The sequence below is a fragment of the Durio zibethinus genome, chromosome 8 (genome assembly GCF_047325235.1).
Source record: "Durio zibethinus cultivar Kanyao isolate XHJ-2024 chromosome 8, ASM4732523v1, whole genome shotgun sequence".
Lineage (NCBI taxonomy): Eukaryota > Viridiplantae > Streptophyta > Magnoliopsida > Malvales > Malvaceae > Durio > Durio zibethinus.
The window spans coordinates 5,764,162-5,790,617 of NC_143169.1; the positions used below are offsets into that span (position 1 = coordinate 5,764,162).

At 32.1% G+C, this 26,456-nt stretch overlaps 1 protein-coding gene, 1 long non-coding RNA gene and 1 other non-coding gene across 12 annotated transcripts in view; 2 read left to right on the forward strand and 1 right to left on the reverse strand.

Annotated features, from left to right (window-relative positions):
* Positions 1-2,187: 2,187 nt before the first annotated feature.
* LOC149517343 (small nucleolar RNA R71) lies at positions 2,188-2,294 on the reverse strand. The gene has a single exon (XR_016344354.1). It is a non-coding gene; the product is annotated as a small nucleolar RNA R71 (small nucleolar RNA).
* Positions 2,295-3,553: 1,259 nt separating this feature from the next.
* Positions 3,554-8,181, forward strand: LOC149517344 (uncharacterized). The gene is made up of 3 exons (XM_089765170.1): positions 3,554-3,973; positions 4,358-4,470; positions 7,650-8,181. The coding sequence occupies exons 1-3, from the start codon at positions 3,673-3,675 to the stop codon at positions 7,878-7,880; spliced, it is 645 nt and encodes a 214-aa protein (XP_089621296.1). The 5' UTR covers positions 3,554-3,672; the 3' UTR covers positions 7,881-8,181.
* Positions 8,182-15,545: 7,364 nt separating this feature from the next.
* Positions 15,546-26,456, forward strand: part of LOC111278772 (uncharacterized) — an 85,951-nt gene continuing 75,040 nt past the window's right edge. For 3 of the 10 annotated variants that reach the window (XR_016344006.1, XR_016344007.1, XR_016344011.1), the window contains exon 1: positions 15,954-16,577. This is a non-coding gene — a long non-coding RNA (uncharacterized LOC111278772). Of the gene's footprint in view, positions 16,578-26,456 lie in introns of all 10 variants that reach the window. The other 7 variants (XR_016344004.1, XR_016344003.1, XR_016344008.1 and 4 more) reach the window with 7 other exon arrangements.

Below are 26,456 nucleotides of genomic sequence, written 5' to 3' on the forward strand. Positions count from 1 at the left end.
CTAATCTTGGAGCTTAGAGCTAAACCACATTGATCCACATTCATTCATTTATGCAGTCGAGATGGAGTTTTGCCTGTACAAGAACTCTCCCATGATGCATTACATTAGGCCACCTATAACCTAACAGGGATTACATGCAAGTTCAAAACTCATTTGGACTCCACATATTTGGCTAAAAGAGATATAATCCTAGAGTACTTTCTTTGCTTAGCCATGAAGGAATTATGTTTGCATAAAAGACTCTATATGTATTTGGCTAGCTCATTTCCAAGAAAGAATCAAGAATACATATGATATATGAAGAAGTTAAAGCTACCATAGGCTTTTGCATGATCGGCTAAGGGTGATTTCATCCAAGAAGAAATCTACCCATTTGGCCACGTAAAGAGGAAGTTTAGTTTGCAAGAGCATGGACTCTTCAATCATTATCCTATTCAGCCAAGACTCTATTCAAGAAAGACTTCATGCACTATTCACCATAATGAAGACTGGATACATTCCCCTAAGAGTGTTATACTCATGATGGACTTTTTAGCTCATCTAATGAAGAGTTTTGACAAAAGAAGGAATTTGCAAGATAATTGAAGAAAAATCAAATTATTCTTGAAATCTTAAGCCTTAGCCAAATCCAAGAAAGGAATTTATCAAGATTTAACCACGCATTGATCAAAGGCCAATATTGCACCTTCAAGACCCCATTTAGCCAAGCACACTTAAGCAAGAGGAGTCCTATTCAGTCATGCCTCTTTAGAAGATGAAGATGAGCCTTATCACCTAGAGTTTGAATTTGAAAATACATCTTGTAAATCTTATCCCATTGGCCGAATCCTACTCTATAAATAAGGAGGCCATTCACCCTATTCCATCATTCCGTTCCTCATTTCTCATTTCTCTTTTAGTTCTTAGTTTCTAGTTCTTTTATTTATTTAGTTTAGTTATTGGCTTAGGTGACAAATTTGCCAATAACAAAGCTTTTGTTCTTTAAATTCTTTTATTTCAATACAAGAAGTATTTTTTTGAGGATATTTTCTTTTATTGTTTCAAGTTTCAAATCCTGTTTTTCCAATCTCTATTTCGGTAAAGTTTTCTTTTTCTTTAGCAAGATTGATTCAAGCATTCTTTTACTATTTGCAAGTTTTGGCCATAGTCTTTTGATGCTCTACAAGTTTAACTTTTATGCAATCTTTCTTTTCTTTATAAGCATTCAGCAATCACTCTTTCTTATTTTCAATCTTTGAATTCTTGTTCTTTTAGATTTTGTATGTCGCTATATTCTTTTACTTTCCAAGTAATAGTTGGTGAAGTCAGGATTCAAGCCTATAATTGCTTTTAATCTTTATTTTCTTTCTTTTGCAAACAATCCCTAAATTTTTAATTGCTTAGATATAAGAACTTAGGTTATTGCCTTTGGTAGTTGTGAACTACTCAACATTGCAATCTATAATCCCTTAGGAGATGATACTAGAATACTTTTATTATTATTACTTGATCTGTATCTTGCAAGCTATATTAAAAGTAGTAATTAAGTTTTTGGCATTGTTGCTTGATTATAGTAGTGTTTTCAATATCAATAAAGATTTCTTAAACTCTTATAATCTAAACTTTTTTCTTTTATTTATTTACTTTTTTTTTTGCTTTTCTTTGATCTTTTCTTGTTTACATGCATAGATCTAAAAATGTTGACTTAGTTGTAATTGATCAAGAAATTGAAAGAACATTCAAAGAAAAAGAAAATGGCAATCAACACTACCTATACCAATATCCCTGGCTAATGCAAACAATGAGTGATAAAGAGCTTTAAGAGACTATGCAGTACCTAATGCAAATGGTTTTCAACCATCCATTAGAAGGGCAGCTATTCAAGCCAACAATTTTGAGATCAAACCTTCAATTATACAAATGGTCTAAACTTCTGTGCAGTTAGAAAGGTTACCAAGTGATGATTCCAATCTTTGCCTTTCTAAATTTCTTGAATTATGTGATTCTTTTTGCTATAAAGAGGTTTTTGATAAAGCTATTAAACTATAATAGTGTTTTTGATAAAACTATTAGAGTAAGATTATTTCCTTTTTCTCTTAAGGATAAAGGAAAAAGTTGGTTGTTATCATTACCATTTAGTTTAATCACCATATGGGATGATTTGGCATAGAAGTTTCTAGCAAAGTTTTTCCACCAATAAAAACATTAAAGCTAAGGAATAAGGTCATTACATTTCTACAAGTAGATGGTGAAACACTATATGATGGATGTGAAAGATTCAAAGAGCTGTTAAGAAAATGCCCACACCATGGATTACCATAATAGTTTAAAATCTATATCTTTTATAATGGTCTCACACCACCTATGAGAACCATCTTTACTTAGCTGCTGGAAGGGCAATAATGAGCAAGACTCTTGAGGAGGCAAATGAGCTAATTGAAGAGATGGTTACTAATAACTACCAATGAGGGATAAAGGAAAGGTAAGTAAAAAGTCTACTGGTTTATTTGAAATAAATGCTATCATTTCCAACAATTCCTAATTAGTTGCCTTCACCAAAAAGATTGAACCCTTAGGAAACCAACCTCAATCCAACCTAGTGAATGCTATCCAAAACCCTTTTGTGTCATGTGATATATGTGAAGACCTCATTTTATTGAAAGATGCTAGCTTGAAACTATCCAATTTATTCAACACCTCAAGTTTTACCCATCTTTTAGACCATAACACATCAACAATCTACCTTACAAGATTAGGCCAAATCCATTAAAAACATGGAATCTTAAATTAACACACTGGCCAAAAATCTTATGAAGCCACAAGATGAGGTGATAACTATAACCTTGAGGAGTGAAAAACTTTACCTGTGAACCACATGCTCCAAAAGTGATCCCCAAATTGCTAGAGGTAAGTGTAGAAATTAACAATACAACATATGCTTTTTCAAGGTTGAAAGATCTAAAAATTCCATTTCTTCCAAGATTTTGGTGATAAAAAAAAAAGAAAGGCGATTTGTAAGATTTGATGAACTCTCTAAAAATTTACAAGTAACCATTTTTTTCTCTAAAACCATAGAATGCATGCCTAAATATGTTAAGTTCTTAAAGGGAATTTTGTCCAAAAAAAGAAGATGGAAGGATCATAAAATAGTGGCAATTGCCTAAGAGTGTAGCACCATTATACATGAAAGGATACCACTAAAACTAAGTGATCTAGAGAGATTACTATTATTTACTTATTAGTAATCAGTATTTTGATAAAGCATTATGTGATATTAGTGCAAGTATTAATATAATACCTTTATTTGTTTTTAAAAATTTAGGAGAAGGAAAGCTTGAATCGATAACAACAATAATACAATTGGTTGACAAATCTATTAAACATTTTGAAGGTGTGGCTGAAAACTTAATGGTGCAAATGGGAAGGCTAATGCTCCAAGCAGATTTTGTGATTTTAAAAATCAATAAAGAGGTTAAAGTGCTAGTTATATTGGGGAGACCTTTCTTAAGGACGGGAAAAACCTTAATTAATATGTAAAATGGGGAACTAACAATGAGCATGTATGATCAAAAGGAGCCTTTTGCATGAAGGCACATAAAAGATGTTCAAGAAGCAATAAGAGTGATAACTATTAGTGCAGTAATAGAAGGTAATGTAAAAACAACTATCAAACCATCCATTAAAGAACCTTTTATGGTAGAATTGAAGCCCTTGCCATCCCATTTGAAGTATACATTCCTTAATGAAGCATCCACTCTTTATGTTGTTATCTTTTCAGCTTTGAGCCAAGATCGAAAGGAAAAATTGCTAGAAGTACTGAAAAAGCATAAAAGGGCATTTGCTTGGACAATAGCAAATATCAAAGGTATCAACCCTACCATATGTATGCATAAAATCCTATTAGAAGATGAGCATAAAGCAATGATTGAACAACAAAGGCATTTAAATCCTTCAATGAAAGAGATGGTCAAGAAAGAAGTCATCAATGCTAGATGTTGAAATTATTTATCCGATTTTAGATAGCTCATGGGTAAGTCCGATATAGTGTGTACCAAAAAAAAAGCGCACAACAATAATGACTAATGAGAATAATGAGTTGATCCTTATACAAATAGTAATTGGATAGAAGGCTTGCATGGACTATAGAAAGTTGAATAAAGCCATTCACAATGATCATTTTCCCTTGCCATTTGTAGACCAGATGCTTGATAGGTTGACAGGATATGAGTATTACTGATTACTCAATGGGTATTCTGGTTTTAATCAAATGCCCATAACCCTTTAAGATAAAGAGAAAACCACTTTTGCATGTCCCTATGGTACTTTCACCTTTAAAAGAATGACTTTTATGTTGTGCAACATTCCTGCAACATTTCAGATATGCATGATGACAATATTTTCAAACATGGTAGAAGAAATCCTGAGGTATTTATGGATGATTTTTTAGTTTTTGGTGATAACATTGAACTATGTCTTGCTAACTTTTCTAAGGTACTTCAAAGATGTAAAGAAACCAACCTGGTAGTAAACTAAGAGAAATATCATTCATGGTGCAAGAAGAGGTTATACTTGGGCATAAAGTATTAGCAAAAGGGCTAGAAATTGATCGAGCAAAAATAGATATGATTGAAAGATTACCTTCACCAACTTCAGAAAAAGAGATTAAAAGTTTTTTTAAAGCTTCTAGTTTTTATAAGAGATTCATTCATGACTTTTCTAATATCTCTAAGCCATTTTGTCAATTATTGGAAGAAGATGCCAAGTTTGAGTTCATCCTAGACTGTGCAAAAGTGTTTTAGACCCTAAAAGGTAAGTTGATCACTGCACCAATTCTCTTATGGCCTGATTGGAAATAACCTTTTAAATTAATGTATGGTACAAGTGATTATGTAGTAAGGGCTATTTTAAGGCAACAAAAAGATAAGATCTTCCATCTTATCCACTATGCAAGTAAGACTCTCAATGATGCATAGCTCAATTATGCTACAACAAAAAAAGAATTACTTGTTGTGGTCTTCACACTTGAAACGCTCAAGCCCTATTTCATGGGAACAAAAGTGGTTGTGTACACATATCATGTTGCCATCAAGTATTTGTTTACAAAAAAAGATGCAAAACCTAGGTTGATTAGATTGGTGATATTACTATAATAGTTTGATTTGGAAATAAAAGAGAAAAAAAGGTGAGAAAACCATTTAGCAAATCACCTGTCAAGGATCAAAAGAGAAGATAATGATAAGGAGTCCATTTAATAATTTTTTTCAGATGAACAACTCTTAGCCATTCAAAGACCTTAGTGGTAAGTTGACCTTGTAAATTATCTTGTGGGTAATGTTCTCCTACCTAATTTAACTTATCAACAAAAGAAAAAATTCTTCTATGATGTTAAGTATTACATTTGGGATGACCTTTTCCTGTTTAAGCAATATAAAAACTAGGTTTTATGAAGTTGTGTCCTTAAGGAAAAGGTAGATAGCATTTTCTAACAATGCTATGCCATATAATATCGAAGGCATTATAGAGGTGAAAAAACAGTAGCTGATGTATTGTGTTGTGATTTTTATTGGCCTTTCTTGTCTAAAGATGCATATAGATTTGCTGCTCAGTGTGATAAGTGTCAAAGGGTTGAAAATTTGACCAAAAGATAAGAGATGCCTCTTTATAGCATTCTAGAAGTTAAAATCTTTGACATTTGAGGGATAGATTTCATGGGGCCATTCGTTTTATCTTATAGGAATCTATACATCTTGCTAGTTGTGGATTATGTTTCAAAAAAGGTTGAAGCAATTGCTTTACCTTCTAATGATGCCAAGGTAGTATTTCAATTTTTTAAGAAGAACATCTTTTCAAGGTTTGGTACACCTAGAGCCATTATATGTGATGAAGGCACTCATTTTTATAATAAGATCTTTGAGAAATTGCTAGCTGAATATGGGGTTAAGAGCAATAAAATATATAATGTTTTACAAGTTTTTCTTAGTAAAAAAATTTTAAAATTTGATAAAATTTGGTGTCTTTAAGGTATGTTTTCTTGATCTTTAGGTTTTAAGTTATGGAACATAAATTTCATGTGAATTCCATGCAAAAGCTGGACAAGCCTCCATCCGGCTATTTTATATTCAAGAGGACTCCTACATGCAATTGGTAAACAAAAAAGTATATTAGACAAGGACTCTTCCATATTTTTGGCCAAAAAGAGAGATTTTGCAAGAGAATGACTTTTTTTTTTATCTTAAAAAAGTTATGCTCTAAGAAAAATACTTCACAGAAGGTTAATGATAGAGTTATGATGTAATAAGGACTTTTAATCCAAAAGAGTTTGAATTCAAGATAAACAACTCACGAAGATTAATCTTAAAATTTTGCTTTAGTCGAAACTCTATTTGAATTCAAGATAATGATGCCATGGCAAGACACATTACCATGAAAGAAAAATCATAGGCTCTTATTCGGCCAAGCACTTTATAATGCAAGACACCCATGTTCAGCCAACTTCTTTAAAGATCTAGATAGACTTATCTCTTATAGTATAAATAAAAAAAAACTTTGTAATCCCAATCCCCTTCTTAGCCAAACCTATGCCTATAAATAGGCTAGGCTTCTTCACTTGTAAACCATCCATCACTTTTCCCTTTTTTTTTCGTAGTTTTTTAGTTTTTTTTTAGATTAGTTATTGGCTTAGGTGATAGTTCTACCAATATCCAAAGTTTTTTTTTTGTAATTCTTTTATTTTAAATCCAAGAAGTATTTTTCAAGATTTGTTTTTCTTCTTATTTTATGTTTTTAAGTTTATTCTCTACTTCTTCATTTTTGGCAATCATCTTCACTTTTTCAGTTTAATTTGTTTTCATGCAATCTTTGCTCTCCAAGTTTTCTTTTATTCAAGATTAGTTTCTGCCATAATTCTTTTTCTTACAAGCTTTCAAGTTTCTTGCTCTTGATCCCATTAATCTTTTACATTCGATAATACCAAGTTTCTTTGTTTCAAAGATTTCTATTCTTGTTCTTTTATATCTAGTGTTTTGGCTCTTATCTTTTACTTCCTAAGTGATTGATGGTGAAGTTAGTATCTAAGGCTATAATATTTTTCTATTTTTTTTAATTTGCAATCAACCTTAAATTCAATTATTTAGATATAAGATTTTAGAATTTCAGCTTTGATAATTGAGAGCAACCTAACATTACAATCTATAATCCTTTGGAAAATGATATTGGAATACTTTCATTTTATTACTTAATCTGTGTACTTGTAGGCTATACAAAAAGCAGTAATTAGGTGGGACTTATATGATTGCCACTATATATCACCCTTAAACAAGTGGGCAAGTTGAGGTCTCTAATAAAAAGAGAAGGTTCTTGAAAAGATAGTCAATCCCTCTGGGAAAAATTGGGCAATCAAATTGGATGATTTTTCATGGGCTCATACAAGACCACTTTGGCAATGTCTCCTTATCAACTAGTCTATGGGACAACCTATCATCTATTTGTAGAGTTGGAACATAAAGCTTTTTGGGCCATTGAACAATGATTAGGCTCTAGCTAGTGGAGGAATGCAACTATTATTGAATGAATTGGATGAATTCAGACTACAAGCCTAAGAAAATGCCAAGCTATACAAAGAAAAAAAATAAAGTGATGGAATAAAAAAAAGGTAATGAGAGAATTTTGAGACTGGCCGAAAAGTGTTGTTCTTTAACTCAAGGTTAAAACTATTTCCTAGAAAACTAAAGACAAGATGGAGTGGACCCTTTATTGTGACCCAAGTTTTTCGTTATGGGGCTATAAAAATCATGGATGAAAAAGAAAACCAACCTTTTAAGGTTAATAGGCATCAATTGAAAGTATACCATAGAGGGACCATAAGAGAGGTAGAGGAAGTTATGTTTTTAACTAAACCATAGACTTAGGGATGGTCGAGCTTGACCAAAACTGGCACTGCTTGTGAGGCAACCCAAGTTTTACTTTAATAGTTATGCTTTTTGTTACCTTGATATTATTTTTTTAGGACATGTATGTTTTAATGTTTTTATTTGAGTTTTTCTTTTATAAGGATGAAGTGAAGCAAGGATGATGCCTTTTAGACATTCAACTTTAAAGTAAATTTGGGGAGTGTTTCTTTTTACCTTGTTGTTTGATATATGTTTAATTTAAGTATGGTGGGAAAAAAGATGTTTTTTAAACTTAAATGATTTTGAAAATTGTGATCCTATCTTTGCTTTCAAACTAAATTGATATACTAAATCTCATTATGATGCTCACTTAGTTGAATTTGCATATATTTTCCAAGATTGACTAAAGTATGATATAAGGTTTAATTATGAATATAGTGGAACTTGAAAAGAATTCTTAAGGATATCTTTCTTTGGATATGATTATTATGCATATATTGTTATTCTCTTTTAATGAAATGCTACGATTTTTGTGAAAGTTGTGAAATATGGATTTTCATGAGATTTAGGATATGAATAAGTGCTTTAGAATTCACTACTCAACTCTTGAGGTGAAATCCTAGACTATATTTGACTTAAAAGATGATTTTGCAGTTCTTTGGGCCATTTGAGCTTTTTTTAAGCCACCCTGTTATGATACATCCCTAGTATTTATATTTTAAGCCTATTATATTCCCTTTTCTTTGTTTGTTTAGCCACATAATAAGCTAATAAGCCTTTTCTATGATTATTATCCTTTCTTTGGTTTTACCCAACCCAATTATGCTTGCTTGTGTATTATGGACATTTTTATGTATATGGGAGGAATGGAGACACAATGAATGAATGAAAAGAAAACGGTAAAGATAAAGGCAAAGCCTAACAAAAGCAAAAAATGACTATAGTATTTTATTAAAAAAAATGCTATAAATATGAAGAATAAAGTGGTGCCTCACAAGTTAAAATTTCAAAAAGAGCTCCCAAATGTTCAAAGTCCATGAAATTCAAAGAAAGTAAGCTTAGGGTTTTTAAGCTTAAAATTTCTTTTTTCCTACCTTGACCCAAGCCTTACATTACAAGCTTAAAAATCCTTTTGATCTTAAGTCAAATATGTAAGTCTAACGTTAGTGGAGAGGGATTGGGGAAGTGAACATATGATGTCTATTTTATATTTGAATTGAAATGTGATGAAGTATTTTGCATTCTATTTACTTGAGTTATATGCATGAATTAAAGATTGAATAGATATATATATATATATATGTGTAATGAGCATAAGATAATGGGAGCTAGTTTTAAAAGAAATTCTTGTAACTCTATGTCTATAGTTAGCTTTATATTATGTAGTGGTGCATGATATGAATTATATTGACCTTTTGAGTATGATTATTGATCTTTAGTTTTATAGATTAGAGGTTTTGGTTTAAGACAATCAAAGATTTAAGTGTGGGGGTATGATATCACCAAATTATAGTATTTTTACATGCTAAAAATGATGTTAAATTTTAAATTTTGGGTTATTTTTGATACTTTTTATTTTATTTTATTTTTATGATTGTAGGGATTTCAAGCTCATAGCCTTCATTTTCATGCAAGCCATGCATGCAAGCATGCAAAGAGCAATTTAGGCCCAATCTTGGAGCTCATAGCTAAACCACATTAATCTACATTCATTCATCCATATGGCCGAGATGGCGTTTTACCTGTATAAGGACTTTCCCATGATGCATTACATTCAGCCACCTCTAATCTAAGGAGGATTTCATGCAAGTTCAAAGCTCATTTGGACTCTAACATGTTCGGCCAAAAAAGATATAATCTTAGAGTACTTCCTTTGCTTAGCCATGAAGGAATTGTGTTTGCATAAGCTCATTTGGACTCCAACAAGTTAGGCCAAAAGAGATATAATCCTACAAAATTTTCTTTGCTTAGCTATGAAAGAATTGTGTTTGCATAAGGACTCTACATGCATTCGGCTAGCTCACTTCCAAGAAGGAATCAAGAATACATATGATATTTGAAGAAGTTCAAGCTATTATAGACTTTTGCATGATCGGCCAAAGGTGATTTCATCCAAGAAGAAATCTATCCATTTGGCCATGCAAAGAGGAAGCTTAGGTTGCAAGAGCATGGACTCTTCAATCATTATCCTATTCAACCAAGACTCCATTCAAGAAGGACTTCATGCATTCTTCACCACAATAAAGATTAGATACATTTACTAAGAGTGTTAATGCTCGTGATGGGCTTTTTAGCTCATCCAATGAAGAGTTTTGATAAAGTAAGGAATTTGCAAGATAAATATCAAGATAATTGTAGAAAAATCAAATTATTGTTGAAATCCTAAGCCTTAGCTAAATCTAAGAGAGGAGATTTATCAAAGGCCAAGATTACACCTTCAAGACCCCATTCGACCAAGCACACTCAAGCAAGAGGAGTCCTATTTGGTAATGCCTCTTTAGAAGATGAAGATAAGCCTTATCAGTTTGAATTTGAAAATACATCCTGTAAATCCTACCTTTTTGGCTAAATCACACTCTATAAATAAGAAAGTCATTCACCCCATTGCATCATCTTGTTCCTCACTTCTCTTCTATCTTTTAGTTCTTAGTTTCTAATTCTTTAATTTCTTTAGTTTAGTTATTAGCTTAGGTGATGTATTTGCTAATACCAAAGCTTTTGTTCTTTAAATTCTTTTATTTCAATACAAGAAGTATTTTTTCTAGGATCTTTTCTTTTATTGTTTCAAGTTTCAAATCTTGTTTTCCAATGTCTATTTCGGCAAAGCCTTTTTTTTCTTTAGCAAGATTGATTCAAGCATTCTTTTAATCTTTACAAGTTTCGACCATAGTCTTTCGATGCTCTACAAGTTTAACTTTTATGCAATCTTTCTTTTCTTTATAAGCATTCGGCAATCACTCTATCTTATTTTCAATCTTTCAATTCTTGTTCTTTTAGATTTTGTTAGTGTCTACATTCTTTTACTTCCTAAATGATAGTCGATGAGGTCAAGATCAAAGCCTACAATTGCTCTCAATCTCTATTTCCTCTTTTTTTTTTTTTTTTGCAAACAACCCCTAAACTTTCAATTATTTAGATATAAGAATTTACTTTTTTGTTTTTGGTAATTGTAAACTACCAAACATTACAATTTATAATCTCTTAGGAAATGATATTAGAATACTTTCATTGTTTTTACTTGATCTGTGTATTTACAAACTATACTAAAAGTAGCAATCATAATATAGCAATTATTATGACATGAGTCATCATTTGATTAACCATTAATCATATTATAATCTTCAACTAATAGTATTAATTAGAACTATACTTGTACATGGGATAATTGTATGGATATCACATTGTATATTTTAAAAATATAATACCACACTAAAAATCTTTATATAATACAAAATTCAAATATAAAATTATTAGTTTTATAAATGTGAAAAAGTTAAAAAAAATCATAAAAAACTATTTCGAAAATATTCAATCGGAATACTAATAAGTGTAATGGAAGATAGGAACTTCAGCTTTTTATGTACAAACAAGGGAAAACCATATCCTTGATATACAAACTTTTGTCTGATCATAATGCAAACTCTTTAAATTAATCTAATATCACACACTGTTGTTATCGATAGGTTATCTATTTGATATAGCACCTCTCATTGGAGGATGACACCTTCCTTGATATTATAAATACCTTTGTTACCTTCTTCTTGGATCTTTAATTTGGGATTTTCTCCTTTTTTTTTTTTTTGCAAATTAAGAAACTTAAGATACACAAACAAATCGAGACCAAGTTATGCCTACAACATCGATAAATCAAACTGAGTGGACATCGATTTGTATTAAAATTGCTATTATTTTTTATTATCTAATTTTTGAATTTCACGAACGATTAAATCTATTAAGAAGACGACAATATCACTAATGTGCAATTTTGCTATAATACATAGACATCTGCGAATATTCAAATCCTGTAAGAGGAAAAAAGGAAATAATTAAATAAGCAAATAAATTAAAAGCAATACTTTTTTCATTAAATTACACATGTTTATTTATAATGGATGCTGCAGTTTGAGACAGAAAAGAGATTGTAATTATTGAGATTTAAATTTTGAACGTGTCGAATATTTTTTAAAGATAATTATATAAAATAACTAAATTAAGCTTCAAATTCATTGCTAGCTTTGAGTCTTATTTCAACCCACATATAGTTTACATCGCAGTCTCGCTAGCATTTGAAAACATCAATTAGAAGATTAATTCAAGACACTGCAATAAACTGAGAGAGAGTATTCAGCAGTTTGGTGTGGAGGAATCCCCAAAATTTAAAATGGGTAACGGGTTTAAAGAGCAAGGGATATTGTTCTTCCAGTAGCTCTTCGGGGGCTTTTATTGTGTATCCAGCTTTTGGGATGGAAAAAGTCCTGTTGGGTATCGTATCTCATTTCCATTCATCATCACACGATGAAACGGCAAGTGTATGTGACCATTTAACCATGCCTGCATACAAAATTATCATGCAAACTTAATTTTAGTGCAAATTTTGTGTTTTTTTATTTCTATAATCTATTCTGCATACGTATTGCTCGAGATTGAATTCCAAATCTGACTAAACAAATTAATTTCAATTAATCACAAACTTTTAAGTACTTACATGATATACTCACCCTGTTCCTTTCATCTTGTTTGACTTTGATTTTTTATGCAGTTTGAGGAGTTGAAAGAAAGGAGGATTATATGGAAAAACTAAGAGATAAAACATTTAAAATGAACAAAATAATGAAAAGTAACATTTCAACTTGGACATTTTAAAATATAAAAGTGACAACACGAATTGAACAGGAGAAGAGTATTTTTTTCTTTTATTTAGCGGCAAGGGGTTTTGGATTTTGCCTAATACATAATGAATAGAATATTTGACAAATATAATATTTCATGAACATATTTAATTTTTGTTTTGTTTATTTATGTTTGTTTATTAAACGATCACGAATAATATTTTAAGGTTTGTTAATTAAACAAATAGATCATGAATATAACAAACTTTGTTGATCTTCAGTTCATTTGTGAAAATTAATAAAACTTTTGATAAACAATTCATGTCAAATAATTCATGAATAGGCTCGGTTTATATTTGTTTATTAAGTTTAATAAACGATCACGAATAATATTTCATGATTTGTTAATTAAATAAAAAGATGTTGAATATATCAAAGTTCGTTTATATTGATTTGTTTACACCCCTACTAGACATCTCGATGTTATAATTGTTTTGAGAGCCATCTGATGATTAAAAAACAGTAGGATTCATCACTAATATTTTTTTATTAGATGTGATTGATTACTTAAAAGACTTATCATTTTAATAAAATTTTAAAATTAATTAAAGCTTATTAAAAAAATAATTTTTAAATTTACAAAAACAAAATCAAGTTCATGAATACGGATATGTATAGGGAAATATTAGAATCCTCACGACAGTTGTTTAAAAAATAGTACAATTAATCATTTTTTTTGAAAAATTAAATTTTATTAAACCCTAAAGGGATACAAAATTACAACCATACTATCAAGTCAGTGGATTAATTCAAAGCCATCTTAGCTAGAGAATCCGCAAAGTGATTTACATATCTAGACACATGAACAAACGAAATATTTTTAACAATAGCTTGTAGGTTACGGAGGCGATTGATGACATTGCTAAAATTCCACGGACTTTCACAAATGTGACTCACCCATGAGATAACTACTTTGGAGTCACTTTCTATCATGATATCTAGTAGAGGACTGATGTTTGCTTCCACCACAATAGAGAGAGCCTCTGTGACAGCCATAAGCTTAGCAAGATTAGAGTCCATGATCCCCATATTTTTGGAGAAGAGGAGCTTAACTATTCTTTCACTATCCCGAAGAACACCACATATTCCAGAAAAGGGGCACCATAATAAGAGATGATTAACATATTCCTCTTCCTTGCAAAACAAAAATTTGTTTTCTATGTTCCTTGGACATCCCTTCATTTGAGGGACTTCCATCATAGGAATCCTCCCTTTAAAGGCTTGCCAACAAAAGATTTCCACTTTGGGAGGAGCTATACCTTTTCATATGTATCTTTCTATCTCCTGTGGCTTATTATCTAATTTAAAGAGTTCATTCTTGAAGAATTTGAGGTGAATAGTCCATTAGTTGTATGAGTCCAAACAACCTTGTCAGGATTCAATGACGATGAGGTGATTGTGGATATTGTAGGCCATAATTGTTGCCAAAGATTACTTTCCCAATCGAAGAGACTTCTTCTTAATGGAATGTGCTAGTGTCACGGGTCGAGACTTAAGCTCCGACCCGCGCAACTCCAAGATTCGAGCATCCACTTAAGTATTGTCCGCTCTGGCCCTCTTAATTTTACGGTTTTATCCTATAAAAGACACCTTACAAGACAAAGGTGGTGTGAACTCTTTTATACTCCAATGACCCTTCTTTTATATCCGATGTGGGATTCATAACTCATTTTTAGGTCTGTGACATTTTCCCCCACCCAACCTCGTGACGCCCTCGTCACAGAGGCTGGCCACCTTGTCTACCTCCCTCGAGGTGCTTGACGTGGATCGAACAGTTTAGGGTTGGCTCTTATACCAGAGACTTAAGCTCTGACTTGTGCGGCTCTAGGACCTGGGCATCTACTCATCTGACGTCTTAGATCAGCCTACTTGCCACGGTTCATACCCTTGTGAGATATTGTTCACTTTGGTCCCCTGGCTTCATGGGTTTGTCCTACAAAAAGTGCCTCATAAGACAGAGGTGGTGTGAAACTTTTATACTCTAGTAACCCTCCTTTTATATCCGATGTAGGATTCAAGACTCCTCCTTAGATCCGTGACACTAGCACCATTATCCATTGATTCAGTCACCAAATTCCTTGATTGAGCCTTCTTTATTAATCGATAATCCATAAATTCTGCCAAAAGCAATTTTAAGAATAAGACCATTCACCCAATTGTCATTCCAGAAAAAAAATCTCAAACCATTACCTGCACAAAGAAGGAAACTAGATTTTATGAAGTTAGCATTACTCTCATCATGCCAATTTAACTGTATATCCCTTCACACTCTTAAAAGTGATTGGTATGGGCAAGGAGAAGGCCGTAATTTAGATACTGGCATATTGTATTTGTTGCTAATCATTTCCCTCCACGATGCATTAACCTCTCTCTCATATGTCCAAGGTTATTTTAATATAAGGGATTGATTGCATGCATCTAGTGCTATAACTCCTAGCCCACCTTGCTGTATGTTTTTATAGATGGAGCGCTCCTATCAACCATTTTCATTTTTTGTTTGTCGTTCGAACCTCCCTAAAGGAATTATCTTTGAATTTTCTCTAGTTCCATCCTTACTCCATTCAGCATTTAAAAAAAAGACAAGTAATAAATTGGGAGATTGGAGAGAACCGATTTAATCAAAGCCAATCTACTGGCAATTGATAACATCTTGCCTTTCCAATTATTCAATTTATGCTTGCAAGCACTAATATTTGGTTGCCAAGTTGCTAGCCTTTTTGGATTTGCACCCAGTGAGAGTTCAAGATATTTTGAAGGAAGCGAGTCCACCTTGCAGTGTATTCTCAAAGCCCATTCCTCAACAATTTGTTTATCTATGTTTTTCCCGAACAAGGCACTCTTTGAAAAATTCACTTTCAGCCCTGAGTAAAGGTGGAAGCATCTCAGGATTCTCTTAACTTGGAGCACTTGTTCTACTTCTGCCTTACGGAAAATTATTGTATTGTTTGCATATTGCAAATGTGAAATGCAAACATTCCTCTAACCAATTTTAATTCCTTTGAATAGGCGGCTTTCCTCAACATTAAGCTCAAACCTTTTGCCATGATGATGAATAGGAAGGGAGACAACGGGTCACCTTGCCTCAAGCCTATCTTGATCTGATTTGTTGGAGAGCCATTTATTGAAACTGAGACTGATGCTGTCGTGGTGCAGTCCGTAATCCATGATATCCATTTGCTGCCAAATCCCATTTTTCTCATAATGAACAACAGAAATTCCCATTCCACACTATCAAACGCCTTTTGGAAATCCAATTTGAAGATAAGTCCCTTCTGGTTGGACTTCTCTATGCAATCGATGACCTCATTTGTAATGAGAATGCTATCCATTATTTGTCTTCTTTCTACAAATGTAGATTGAGTTGTGTGGATCAGCACTACCATAACCTTCTTTATTCTATAGGATAGTAGCTTGGCAAGTATTTTGTACATAAGCCCAATAAAAGAAATAGGTCCGAAATCATTGAGAGTTTCTGTGCATTGTTTTTTGGCAGCAAGAGCAATGACTGGAGCGCTTCCTTTGGAATTTTACTTGACTTGTGGAATTCTCCCAAGGAATCCATAATGTCCTTTTTCAGCAAGTTCCATTGGTTTTTTATAAAGATGAAATTAAACCCATCAGGCTCCGGAGCTTTATCCCTATCAGACTCTTCTACCACCTGCATACCTCCTGTTCTGAGAATGACCGTTCTAATTGTTGAGCTTGAGCAGGGGAGAGCTTCTTCATTTCTACATTGGTGACTTGCAAGGTTGGATCTGTAGACTTCTTGAAGAGTTCATGGAAATGTCCTTCCACCGCCTGTCTTCCTTCTTTTGGGCTGGTGAGCAATTTTCCTTTGTAATATATGTGATTTCGAGCATTATTCCTTCTTCTTCTGTTTGCAATGAAGTGAAACAATCTCGTGTTTATGTCCCCTTCCTGAATCCATTTTATTCTTGCTTTTTGTCTCTACATTTTTGCTCAGTTCTTTGTAACTGCCACAGCTCTTTCCTTTTTGAGGTAATAAGAGTACCAATGGATTCATTAGTTGGGCTTTCTTCATGCTTCTTTTCTAATTCCATTGTCTCTTTATTCATCAACTTGATTGTCTCTGCCACATTTGTACCCCCATATCCATTCCATCCTCTTATATATTTTTTCAGCAATTTGAGTTTTTGTGGAAGTCGAAATCCAGCAAAACCAACAACCTCATAGTTTTTCCATTTCTCTTCCACCATTCTGTTAAAGTCACCATTATCTAGCCAGTGATTAAAGAACCTAAATAGTTTAGGATCCCAATCCATATTATCAATTCCCTAGCAACTGGGAACATGATATGATATTGAACCTTCTAAACATCATTGATTTATGAAAGGGAAAGTATACTGCCAATTAAAGGAAATGAGGAATCTAACCTGCTCATTGCCAAACTGTTACTCCTCTTGTACCAAGTATATCTTCTTTCAGTGAGGGAGATCCACAAGCTCTGTGACATTCACAAAATTAATGAAGTCATTTGTTGATCTTGCTGCATCCTATATCCGGAACCTTTCTTCCTTCTATAACACCACATTGAAATCTCCCGTAAAACACCAAAATTCCTTATTGGTTATTCTTTGCTTTGCCAATTCATCAAACAGTTCCTTCTTCTCATTCAACTAATTAGGGGCATAGATGTTTAAGAGATTAAAAACACCCTCATGTTTAGAGAATTTCCCCCTTAAATATATATAACGATCTTTGACCGTTGCTGACAAAAGAGTAAAGTCACAGTCTACCCACATACTTATCAGTCCTACCGCCACTCTACTTGCATTGCTATGTCTGAAACCGATTCCACTGTTACTCCATAGCTGGTTGATGATCCTCCCAGTGACCTATGAGCATTTTGATTCCTGTAAGAATACCAAACTTGGCCTTTCTTTGCAAATTAGCCTTTTAACCTCTCTCCTCGTTTCTTTCGCATCGATCCTCCTTACATTAATTGAGATTATCTTCATTGAGACATTATGACAGCCCCTTACAAAACTAATTCTTACCAAAATCAACTCAGTTCTTGCCTACCCAATCCACCTCGTCACTTTCCAAAGTCGTCAACTTCTCAATTATTACCTTTGGATCCCCTGCTATTGTTAAGCCCAACATATTTCTCACCTTCAACGTTTTCTCCGCCTTCATTCTAAGAGCTTTATTTTTGCTTTTTATGTAGTCATCTGATAAGTTGGAGTCTTCAAGAATCTGGTTTTTCTAATCATCTGCCCTTTTTACAGTTTCTTGTTGTAGAGATTTTTCCCCTTCATCCTTCTTCTGTCTTGTTTGCTTTGCAGTGACTTTTCTGTCCCTTCTTCCTCTATAGTCAACAGCTTCTTGTTTGTTCTGGGTCTCATTGCTTCTTTATGGGCCAAGCTCATTTCTAAAACTTCATTTAAACTCCCTCCCTGCCCAAGTAACTCCAACCCTCATCGAGATTCCTGTTCGTGGTCCCCTTCTTCTTCTTTAATTTGTGTTCTTTCGTCCGGCTTATGCTAAATTGTAGGATTTTCTTGAAGCCCATCATCCTTATTTGCTAGCTGTGTGCATTTTTACCTTCTTCCCTGAAGTCCTCATCAGGTGTCTATTTTTCTTCTAGAAGGAATAATTCTCCACCTTTCTCAATCAATAGCCTTTCCATATCTTCGTAAGAATCCTGTGCATGAGTGTCTTTTGAAATTGGCGGTTGGATGCAATTTACGATAGCTGTATTACCAGATTCCTATAGTAGTTTATACACATGTATGTTACTGCTTACTGTTTCTTTACTAACAGACTGTTCCTCTTCTTCTTCCTCGTTATCCCCGAGATCCACTAGTTGACTATTGTTCCATGGATTACTATTATCTTCTTTTGAATTCGAATCATCTGATGGACTTGATAACTCTCTATCTAACTTAGCTAGGTTCGTTTGTTTCACTCCTGAATTCCAAAGGTAGTCTGGACCCTCTTCTTTTGAAATTTTGATAGAGAATGTGCTCCTCTGTAGCTTCAGTGGAAAGAACTTGGGAATGACTGCATCTTTTTTAATCAGTGATAATACCTTTGCTGCGTCCAGTCTTTTCCTCCATTGTATTGTCATATACTATTATAAAATTACCCCACATGTTCTGATTTTTTAAAAATAAGTTGTAGTTCCATGCATGAAGTGGAAGGGTTTCTAGTTTTAGCCACATGAATTTGTCGTGGGTCATTTCTTCTAAACTCCATGGCTTTGTCCAGAAAAACGACTCCTCCGGCCAGCTTTTACCTTCTTCCAACATTCCCATCATTTCCTCCTTGGACTCAAAGGTCAATAACGTTGCCTCATATGAACGCAATAGAAAAGTGCGTTACACCGTGACTAAATATGTGTTGTTGCAGCATATGGATCAACTGTGGGTTTCTCACCTTTGCTACTATTGACTTTTCTAACCATTCTATTTCGAGCTCTTCTTCTTCCATCACTATTACGGACTGCAAATCATTTTCTTGTATCATCAGATTGCTTTTTCAAGCCCATTTATTACATCATTTCCTTGGACTACACCTGGTTTGTTGAACTCCTCTCGCCTAAGTCCCTTCATAACCTCAACATATGAGATCTTGACATTCCTTGTGCCCTTATTTCCTATCGAGTTTGCCTTCTTCTTCTCAAAGACAATGACATGTTTGTTTTTGTTGTATCTGTCATAATTTGCTAGCTAGGCTGACTTCTAACCTCCATCCATTCCAGATCTTTCCATCTACACTCCTAATAACTGTCAAAGCTTTTCTAATAACTTTAAATTTGAAAAATCCAAACTAGCTTCGTCTCCTCCTTTACATATGCGGTGGAATGTAGTAGTCTAGAACCCTACCATGTTGCATTATTAACTCCCTTAACTCATTTTCCTTGCTTTCTAGACGTATGTTATCCACGAAAACTGTTGTAAGCTTCATTTTCCACCTTTCCTGTTCTGATCTCCTGCGACTAGCATCCCATGCCCGATTATGGCAATAATCCTTGCTATACCTGCTCCACTTCCCCTCTCTCCACCTTTCTATCTCTCTCATTTCATTCTACACTTTTACTAATTAATTTAATATTGATAGAAGTGGTCTTACTCTTAATATTTAAAAATAATTTTCTTAACTATTCTTATTGCAACAAAAAACATCCTTTTTTTAATCTGCTGCTTGAAAAAAAAAAATAAAAACCTTTTGTATTGAAAAATTTTCAAAAATATTTTAATATTTTGGCAATATTAAGAGAAACTTTCTCACTTAGGGATCTTTTAAAAATCACTATTTAGACTTCTCAAGAATCCTATTCTCAGCAGTTCATATTTATCTTTGAAATTGATATTTTATAATAAAATGTGATACTCATAGTTTAAATTTGAGTTATATTTCCTTTTTATAAAAATTCATTTCTTACTTTTTAATAAATACAAGGTAAATGGGAAATTCATATTGAAGATTTTCTAAATATTTCAATACTTTGACAGTATTTTAGAAAAATTTTTTCAAGTAGAGATTTTTTAGAAATCACTACTCGAACTTCTCTCGAATCCCATCATCGAAAATTTACATTCATTTTCAAGGTTAATGTGTATGTATGGAATGCAGATAACAAAACATGGTATGCATGCAAATTTTTTTATCTTAATAATCTTATTTTTTCTTATATTACTTTTATTTGGCTTATTTTCTTTTTGTTCATTATTCATTCTATTTTTCTCTCTTTGTTCTAATTATTTATTTAAATTTTTTAAAAAACATAGAAAATCTTTTTTACTGAAGATTTTTCTAGACACCCTAATATTTTGTTGGTGTTTTAGAAAAATTTTCTCATCTTGAGATTTCTTAGAAATTACTACTCGAACTTCTATAAAATCTTATCCTTAAAAATTTTTATTTTTGTTTCTTTTTTTCAAAATAATTAATTACTAAAAAAATATTCGTGCATTATTATATATAATTTTATTATTAAGAAGGACTCATTTTTTCCTTTCATCATTTTTTTATTTTTATTTTTATTATTTTATTTTTTAGGGAAACAAGTAAATGAAAACCCTTTGTATTCAATATTTTTTTAAATACTCCTTCACTTTGGTAGTGGTTTAGAAAAATATCATTACATAAAGATTTTAAGGAATCACTACTCAAACTTTCTTAATATCTCATCCACGGAAATATTTTTATTTTTATTTTTCTTTATATTTTTATTGTATTTTTTAAACACCAATTATTTAGTTCTAAAAAAAATACTTATTCTAGGGATTTAAAACATAAATATGCATAGACTAATAAATAAATAACTTGAAAATTAAAATTTAAAAATGAAAAGATTAAAAGAAAACTACCCAAAATGAGCCAGCCAACGATCCAAGTGGTGGTTCAACACGGTTCAGAGCAATTTTTAATAGTCTTGAGTGGCTTTGAGGTGATGCAAACTAGGTTAGGGTGGTTCGATAGTGGTTTCGTTTGGACTAGTCTTGGTTTTGTGTTGATGAGAGGCTTAGGTCGGGTGTGCTAGTTGTTGGGTCAAGTCAATGTGTGGATCCCTCTCAAAACGCATCATTTTAACTTTTATTTTTTACAACTGTAAAAATCACCCTTTGTTTTTAATTGATTTTACACCTTTGCAAAAAAAAAAAAAGAAAAACTTTTGCCAAATCATCCATAACAGTCAAAAGTTCAAAGCCAACCCCGAATCCACCTAGTGACCTTTGCTTGTGCAATGTCTAGCACCTATCGTTGTTGTTTATTGCTGATCATCGATGCCAAAAATTCTTCGAAACACAGGAAAATCTTTTCCTCCCCTTCTTCCATGCTTCAAGCTAGATTTCTCAAAAAAGTCTTAGATTCCTCTAGATCTAATACCCAAGCTCGTGACTTCTCATCATTTTTCTGCCATTCTCTACCGTTAAAATGACTTGGGCTTCCACTATGTCTTTACCTTTCCTTTAGGTTTTTTATTCACTTAACTTCAAACCCCAATTCCTAGTTAAACATCCTTAAACCAAAACTTTTACTTTCTCTCTCTCTTTTTTTTTTTGCTTTTTTTTTTGTTACTTGTATGGCTTGATAATATTATTGCTTAAAAAAGATTTTGGCTAGGTTTTTTGTTGTTGGTAGATTGTTAGATTTCTTTTGGGGGTTTTTTTTTTCATGTTTCTTGGGTATTCGATTATGAGTTGATTTGGCTAGGATTAATGAATGGTGTTGAGTTTGAGGCGATGCTGTATATTGGGTAAAATGGTTTCGGTCAGATTGGGTTTGGTGTTGGTTGGCTTATGATTGAAGTTTGAGTGGTGGGGAGTGAAGAGTGACGAGGGTGATTACTAAGTAAAAGGTGGTAGAAGACAATGGTGAAAGGTCGAGCCAAGGGTTGTCTTTTGCTTAGATGGTGTTCGAAATCCCCTTTCCAACATGAATTGTCCTAGAGGTTTATAAATTGGTTCCATGAATATAAAAGGGTTTGGAACTGGTATTGAATTAAGAGGTTCAATTTTGGACTTTTGTTCCATCCTGTGATGATAATTTGTGGGTATGACACCTAATTTTGTCCTGATCGATTTGAGTTTGTTTAATTTTTACGCTTGATTAGAATGATTCGATTTGGATTAGTTAAAGTCTTTTAATTGGATTGAGTCCATTTGGACTTATGTTGGATTAATTATTTTTGGGATCATTTTGCACTACTAAGATCCAATTCAATTCAATTTCGGATCAATTCAAAACTTAGTTACTTAGGCTTAAAGGTTTAATAGAAGTCCATACTCTAATTTTAGGTTCAAATTAGTTTTTAAAACCCAATTTCATTTTCATTTCTATTACAATTAATTAAATTAATTAGTTTAAAAAAAGAAAAAAATGAATTAAAAATAAGGGAGAGGGTTGGCTGCCATGGTAACCATCTCTACCAATATGTCAGGTCATTTCTTCAGTTGTATGCCCACTTCTAATAGCTTGTTTTGCCCTTACCAATTCCCCCAAACCCTTAACATTAATTGAGCACGCATATTTTTCCAAGCCAATAACACTCCGAAACACCCATTTCTAGATATCTTCTTATGACAGACTAAATTCCCTAAAGGTAAATTTTTTTTACAGTAGGAGAGCTTGATAAGAGAAGGCCAATTCCATAAAGAAATGGGAGGCACCTACTATAAAAAAAATCTTTGGCAGCCACTCTCTCCCAAGGTTTCCAATTGATCACCCAAAAGAGACAACACCAAAGCCTTATCCCTTGGCTGATTTTACCTGACTCCCTACCACCCAGCCTTAGCAAACCACAACCAACAAATGCTATCCATGGAATCAACAAGACCACCATAGTCACCACCCATTCACCCTTTCTTTCCAGCTAGGGCCTCAATCGAAACCACCTTCATAGTAAAATTTTTCCTAAAAAGTTTCAAAGCCTTTTCATAACTTCTTTCATAGCCAAACAACCTTTACCATAATGCGTACCTTTATCCACCCAAAACCAACCTCTGCCAATCTCTAAGCCTAATTGAGATCTCTTATTCTAAATTCATCAAAGCCACCATCTGTTGTAATACCAGAATGCCCCCATCATAGCCTAAAATCAACCTCGTCTTTTTCGAAGGTCGACCCTTTCCACCATCGAAGCCACATTGACAAAGCCTATCAGCCACCCAAAAAGCCAAAAAAAAAAACAAAAGTCCTCGTGAGGAACCTATCAAAGCCAAAATAAAAAACAGACAAATGACAACCAAAAACCAAACTAGCAAAGCCAAAAAATTGCAAACAACCACAGTCCTCTATTAAAGAACCCTTAAAAAGACAATAAAAAAGAAAAAAAGAGAAATAAAATCAAAACACCATAAGTAGAAAAAAAAAAGAAGGGTTTGGTTAAGACTTTTTTTAAGGAGTTTGGCTTTTTTCCTTTTTGGGTGAGAAAGAAGATTGGATGAAGGAGGAGTTGGTAGGGTTGACCAGTGGTGAGAAAGAGAGCTTGTGTCGACAACTGGGGGAAAGAAAGAATAAGAAAAGAAGAAAAAAAAACAAAAAGAAAGAGAAAAGAAAGAATAGAAAAAAAAGAAAGAAAAAAAAAGAGGAAGAGAAAAGAATAAAAAGAAAAAAAAAGAAAGGAATAAGAAAGAAGAGAGAGTTAGTGATAAAAAAAATGGAAAAGAGGCAGGCATCGGTTGGGAAGGAGAAGAAGAAGAAAAAGAAAAAAAAAAGAAAGAAGGAAAAGAAATGAGTAAAAAAAAATTGTTTGAAAAGTCAAAGCTTGGTTTGTAAAAAAAAAAAAAAAGAAGAAATGGGTAGCCTAACTAAAATCCAAGAAACCTAACCTGACCTGTGACCTATTTCATGGAATTGGGCTACTTGACTTGAGCCCTTTTATTGGTGTTTTGGGTTCAATTTTAAAAGCTTCATTTTAGGTATATTTAATTTTCCTTTTGTTCATTTATTTTCATGAGCCCTTAACTATTTTTTAGGCTTGTTAATATTGTTTTAGGACTTGTGAATAATAATAATAATAATAATAATAATAATAATAATAATAATAATAATAATAATAATTGTAGTAATAAATAAAATGCAAATACATTATTAAAAATTAATTTGCTTATGGATGCATGATGAAATAAAATGAGATTTGAATAAAAAATGAATTGTAAAAATTTTGTGAATCTAAATGATTTTTAAAACGAAAAATTTAGGAAAAAAATTAAGGTAATATTTTTAAGTAAAAAATAATTTTTGAAGCCCTATCTAGATATTGGAGGAAATTCAATAATTATTTTTCATAAAGAATATTATCTTTATTTTTTAAAAAATTATTATGAGAATTTCTTTAAATGAAAAAAATTAATCTTTTAATTCCACCTAGATATTGGAGAGTTAAAATAATAATAATAAAAGTAAATTATTTTTACACAAAAAATGCCATTGTCATCATGAATAAAATCTACTTGAAAAAAAAAAATATAATTATATGTATCATGTAATTTATATGATCACATATGCATTTTAAGCATTTCTAATAAATATGAAATGGCAAAAATTCTTTTAAATAAAAGAATAGTGTTTCAAAAAGTGATTTTGGAAACCATGCCTATATATTAGAGGGAATCCAAACCATATTTTACTAAGGAGCATCATTTCCACTTTTTTTCCAAAAAATAATTATGAATTTCTTAAATGCATGATTAATTTTACCTTATTGGGGAATTAAGAAAAATTTTCATTGTTAAAGATTTTCATTTCTAAACATTCTATCAAAAAAATGTTGATAAGGAATATAAAAACGAAAGATTTAGGAAATATGAAATAAAATTAATTGTTTGCATTGTTTTATTTTTATTTGCATTGTTAATTTCATATATGGCATTACATGCATCATAGTTGGTAATAAATGTGAAATGAAAAAAGATAAAATTTTGAAAAAAAAATTTTTTAGAAATAAAATTTAATATTCCTAAGTAAAAATAATTTTTGAGACCTTAACTAGATATTGGGAGGTTTTTTAATGATTATTCTTTATAAAGGAATATTACGCTAGATTTTAGGTATCATTATGAGAATCTCAAGTGGAGAAATATTTTTCGAAATTCCATCTAGGCATGAGGGAATAGAAAATAAAATTTTCATATCCTAAGATTTTTATTTTAATCCTAAATGAAAGATTTTATAAAATGATTTTTTTAAAAATAAAAATTAATAGAATTATTTTAATTAGAATTAAGGCCAGTTTTATCAAAGTAAAAGGCTAACATGTGATCAATTGGCACTGTGTTAAAAGCTAGCACTATGGGGTGCTAATTCTTCCCCACATATAATTAAACTCCTGAACCCAAACTTTTTTCACAGACCAAATGAAAAATTATCTTTTTAACAAGCTTTAATTAATTTAAAAATTTTATTACAAAGATAATTTTGTAGGTGGCCAATCATATCTGGCAAAAAAAATGAGTGGTCTCTTTTTTTTTTTTTGCATTATTAAAATTTTCACCTTCCAAAACTGATATAATAGCTTGACGACTTCACTTGAGATTGTCATTTTTTTATGGTTAGGCCAAAAATTGATCATATGTTATCTTGAGTTTTAATTTAAGGGTCTTAATTAATATTTAAATTTGATTGATTTAATTTCAATTTTCTTAAGAAAAATTCTACATTGCATTTGTTATTTGATTGTGTCATTTATTTTATGTTTTTTTTGTTATGTTTTTTATATGTTGTTCTTAGTAAATGTTAGGACATTTAGGATAAGGGTTGTAATGTTATAAAGTGTTGACTTGTTCCTTCACATATGATCATATGTGCATTGCATGCATGAGCTCTATACTCGGGCTCTTACCCTTTAGAACGACATGAAGTACCTATGCTCTCATGAGATGAATACCTCTGCAATGGTTAGAAAATACTCTTACTCCGACTGAGCCTTTTCCATTTGTTGCCTGTAATGGATGAGGATCAAGGTGCCTTATTAGTCTATAATGGATGATGATGTGAGGAACAATTTGGGAATCTTTAGATGTATAAATACCAACCTAACATATAATGAGCCTTAGGTAGAGTCATGCCATTTTTTTTTTGTAAAAATCGTTGGAGTTAGGACATGTGAGGAATATTTTGGTACAATTTGTATTTAGGGGTAATAATAATGCAAAGAAAACTAAAGTTTTGAAAAAAAAAATAAAAAAATCCTTCCAATAAAGCTTTCTTTTTGATATATTGCTCAAAT

What these genes read in the sequence shown, in the direction of transcription:
- LOC149517344 (XM_089765170.1), top strand. Translation starts at nt 3,673, where the DNA reads ATGGTAGAATTGAAGCCCTTGCCATCCCATTTGAAGTATACATTCCTT. An exon ending in AGAAGTCATCAATGCTAGAT is followed by an intron (nt 3,974 to 4,357) that starts GTTGAAATTATT and finishes GCAACATTTCAG; the next exon opens with ATATGCATGATGACAATATT. An exon ending in GTCTTGCTAACTTTTCTAAG is followed by an intron (nt 4,471 to 7,649) that starts GTACTTCAAAGA and finishes GAGAATTTTGAG; the next exon opens with ACTGGCCGAAAAGTGTTGTT.